This window comes from Cyprinodon variegatus, unplaced genomic scaffold, assembly GCF_000732505.1.
Source record: "Cyprinodon variegatus isolate N-32 unplaced genomic scaffold, C_variegatus-1.0 Scaffold133, whole genome shotgun sequence".
Lineage (NCBI taxonomy): Eukaryota > Metazoa > Chordata > Actinopteri > Cyprinodontiformes > Cyprinodontidae > Cyprinodon > Cyprinodon variegatus.
This window is the reverse complement of record NW_015150586.1, coordinates 740,550-744,992: the sequence shown is the minus strand read 5'-3', so window position 1 is coordinate 744,992 and position 4,443 is coordinate 740,550. Positions and strand designations below refer to the sequence as shown.

The window sequence follows — 4,443 nt, the reverse complement described above, 5'->3', positions numbered from 1 at the left end:
TTATGAGGAGGAGGAAGAAGAGGTATTTTTTGGTTTTTCAGACTTTAGAAACTCAGAAGCTGATCAAATATCGGGTTAAATATCGGTGGGGTGGCCGATGTCCGATATTCAGTTTTAAGGCCGATACAGGCCGATACCGATAGGGGGCTGATTATATCGTGCATCCCTAATGCAGAGCTTTAGCAGTGTGATGAACCTCAATTTCTGTCATTGTTTCCTGCGTCTGAAATCCCTAATTAGAATATCTTTGTCGTATTCACTTCCTAAAAGCCGACTCTGTCAAGTAAATCCACCAAAGGCTGCCTTCTTCGCCTGACTCTCCGCAAACTTCGTGAATGTTACGGGCTCCGCCATGTTAGTTTGCTTGTTTTCCACTAGAGAGCAGTAGTACCGTAAATGGCCCCTAGGAGGCTAGAAACCGTGCTAGCTTGGTGTTTCGGCACGGCTAACTGATCCAAGCTCGGTCTGAACTCGGCACGGATCGGTTTTCAGAGGGAAGTGGAAATGGGGCTTATGTCTCCCGCCTATGGAGGGATGCTTGTTTCTTTATTGTTGGGGGGGGGGGGGGTAAAGACACATTTCAATTGGTGGACGTTAGCAACATTTTGATTGGTCGACAGCGAGAGTTTTTATTGGCCTTGAAGTGATAATGATGTGATCTTTAAAACTTATCAATGGATGATAAAATCTAAAATGTAAAACAATTTGATTTGAAAAAAGGCCAAAAACATTTATAACATAAATTTGAAAAAAAGAAAGTCCAATTTAAAAGCCAAATTTCTCCCAAAACAACTTTTGATCAAAAAGTCTTTCAACGTTTCATCTCTTAAGCTTTTTTTATTTCCATTTGCAAAACGTGATCTTTGCTTCATTAATAATGGAACAAAATTCACTTTATAGTAATATGGATCATAAAATAAGCCTTTTAATACCAGTCGATATTGAGAATTGAAACATGTTCAAACTTGACCTTTACTAACCTTTACTAAGTCAGGCCTACTACCCATAGACATTATATACGTAGACGCCTCATTGGACGTTGTCAGCAGCGAGGCCGACGTGCCTAGAAGGCGGCCATCTTGGATCAGACCAGAGTTCAGACAGCTGCTGTCAGAATGAATAGGAGGCGCCTTGGATCTCATTTTCATCACATGTAAAACGAGTCAGAGATAAGTTTAGACAAACTGAGCCTTTAGTTTGACACAACAAAAATGTACCTTAAAATACAATTTGACAAAAAAGTCTCGACAATGATGAAAATAAAAATTAACATGAAATTAATAAAAAAAACAAAATAACTTACCTCTTTTTTAAATCACATTACAGCAAATTTTCTTCTATAGATCATAATACTCATTATTAAAGAGCAATCCTTTAAAATACTGAATAATAATAATATACTTAATAAATTTATAATATTTGTAAAACCTAATCTTATAATATATTAATATAAAATGTGTTTATCATGTTATTTATTTGCTAAATATATAACTTTGCATATATTTCATCCAGTTTGAGTTCAGTTTAAATAGTTTTTAACCTGAATAAATCTGTGTAATCTAACTGAAAGTTAATTTTAAAAATTGTTTTGCTCTTTTAAGGGGTTGTGACATTTAAGAGATTATTGTAATATTATCTCTGACTCGTTTTTCATGTGATTGAAATGAGATCAAAGGCGCCTCCTATTTATTCTGACAGCAGCTGTCTGAATTGTGGTCTGATCCAAGATGGCTGCCCTCTCGGCACGTCGGCCAGCGTCCAATGAGGGATCTATGTATATAATGTCTATGCTGCTAGCAGCTTAGTTTAGCTTACTTTTGAGAAGCTAAATCCCTTCCCGTGACTACATCCCCCATAATGCCGTGTGGTTCTGGATTAGCGTTCAATGGAATTACTGAACACTTGATCAGACATATTGATCAGGTGACACCGATTCTTTCCCTTCAGTATCGTTTATTTTCCCTCAGCAGAGAAATCATTAAAAATCTCACATTATATTTTACTCCAAGCTGGCAAAGGATGATGGGAAGTTGCGACCCGGGCCGTACAGAACTGACGCCATGGTCCATTAATGGTGTCCTCCCTTTCCCTCAACAGCTCCTGTGTTTAGTGGGAGAGGCGTTCGACGACTACAGCGACGACGTCTGCGGAGCCGTCGTCAACATCCGCAACAAAGGGGACAAAATAGCCGTGTGGACATCCGACTACGAGAACAGAGAGGCGGTCACACACATAGGGTGAGTCGGCGGCGGCGGCGTTTTGGCGGGGCGCGTCCTGACCACGATGATGTCTGTGTCTCACGCTGCTGTCTCTGTTTCTCTAGGAGAGTTTACAAGGAGCGCCTGGGGCTTCCTATGAAGATGACGATCGGCTACCAGTCGCACGCCGACACGGCCACCAAGAGCGGCTCCACCACCAAGAACAAGTTTGTAGTCTGAGAAATGGCCTCTTCCCTTTACCTCGTCTTATCTGGCGCTGCGTACGTTTACTTTGCTGCAAAGACTCTGCGAAACGCAATCTGGAGACGGGAGGGAAAAGATCCAACCTTATGCCAAATTGGCCACCGGCCCACGTTTAACCAACATGTATTAAACTGAACGCAGACGGCCTTCGACACTAACAGAGAGAGGTATGGAAAGGGGAAAGAGCGCCGCCCTCTGCACATTACCTTTTTATTCATTTTTAAACGTTTGTTTTATTCTTGATGAATGACAGGAAGTCCTGGAGCGCAGAAAATGTTTATTTCTCTCCTGTTTGTGTTCGGCTTCTCCTGTTCTCTGTAATCCTTAACGAGATTAAACACATTTAATTTATTATCTTAATCCGCCTGCATTGTATTCCCCACTTAAACCTTTGATTGTGCTTTTTTGTGCCTTGAATTGTTGCATTTAATTTGAGTGTTAATATAAATAAAACTGGTTTTGCAATTATTACCTGTGGGTTCTGCCTTTGTTCTCCTTGGATCTGACAGAAATCCGTGGTCCGGACAGGAGGACAGTGTCCCATCTGCAGGACTTCCCTCGCATGTAGGAATTAAAGTCGGTTTTACAGGAAAAGGTTGCTTAAAAATGTCAGCATGACAAATGTCATCAGGTTTATGAGGAGCGGCTTTGATGCCTCCAGGAGACGCGTGTAACTACAACTGCAGCTACTTGTTGGAAATGTGTTGGTAACCTTTAAAGGCCAGCTGATTTGTCACACATGGTCCTGGGAAGGTGTTCATCTGCATGATGAATGCAGCATTAAGTTAAATGTACATGATTAAAACTCCTGACAGGGAAAATAAAGACCTCAGCTTCATGTCTTATTTCTCATTATGAGGAGTTCAGACTGGACAGGGCACCGCAGGGCTGCTGCACGGTAAACGTGGCAGCAGGCGCCGTGATAAGTTAAATTCAGTTTATTTCTATAGCACTAATTCACATCATGTCGTCTCAAGGCACTTTCCAGTTCACTAGATCTTCCAGTCAGATTGATTCAAAGTTTTCTATCTAAGGAAAACGAGCTGATTGCATCGACTCACTGACTCTTCAGGAATCCCTCACACTAAGCATGCTTGTAGCGACAGTGGAGAGGAAAAATTCCCTTTTAACAAGAAGAAACCTCCAGCAGAACCAGGCTCAGTGTGAGTCGCCATCTGCTGAGGTCGACTGGGGTTCAAGGAGACACAAGCAGACATAGAAAAAGAAGCATAGATACAAAAGGCAGCTGTAAAAGGCGTCCCTGTCCAGAAAACACACAGCCAGGCAGACGAGCTCCGAGCCAGCTCCCGCAATCAATCCTAAATTATACTGGCAGTCAATGTAATGAGAGCAAAAAAGTGGAAATATGGTCACATTTACTTGTACCCGTTAAAAGATGTGCAGCAGTATTCTGTACCCTCTGAAGCTGAGAAACACATGAATCAATGACACCTAATAAAGAGCATTACAGTAATCTAGCCTAGTGGTTAGAAAGGCACAGAGTTAAAAAATCCTGACGTGAAAGGATAGGTTTAACCTTTGCTGGATGCCTCAAGTGGAAGAAGCTGGACTTAAACCTTAAAACAGCTGTAATTTGAGATTCAAACTTCAGTGTGATTCTTCATGAGGGCCAAAAACTACAAACCAACATGACAGTGAGGGGATTTTAATGGAACTCTGTTTTACACTGGAGGGAGCTGCAACGCCGTCTAACTGTAAACTGCTATGTTAAACCAGCAGGCAGCAATAGGAGCCTTCATTTACAGCTGGAAGTCTGTATCCTACAGGCTCTGATGTTAAAAGGCTCTGATTTAACAGCTTACTGTGATGTGAAACACTAACACACACACGCTCCCTCTGGCTGTAAGTGTGTCTGGCTTATTTCCCATCTGCAGCTTTGATGGTGGCAGCTCACAATTCAGCCGGAAACAGCAATCAAGTTAGGCAGCATCACGGGCTGAAAATCTATTGTTTGTTCAGA

General features: G+C 41.8%; 1 protein-coding gene across 2 annotated transcripts in view; it reads left to right on the top strand.

The window, feature by feature from the left end:
* LOC107085786 (eukaryotic translation initiation factor 4E-1A-like) overlaps positions 1-2,927 on the top strand; it is a 20,121-nt gene extending 17,194 nt beyond the window's left edge. For both annotated transcript variants that reach the window (XM_015376332.1, XM_015376333.1), the window contains exons 6-7: positions 2,098-2,237; positions 2,324-2,927. In XM_015376332.1, coding sequence (XP_015231818.1) covers positions 2,098-2,237; positions 2,324-2,438 — 255 coding nt within the window. In that variant the 3' untranslated portion in view covers positions 2,439-2,927. The remainder of the gene's footprint in view (positions 1-2,097; positions 2,238-2,323) is intronic.
* Positions 2,928-4,443: the final 1,516 nt, after the last annotated feature.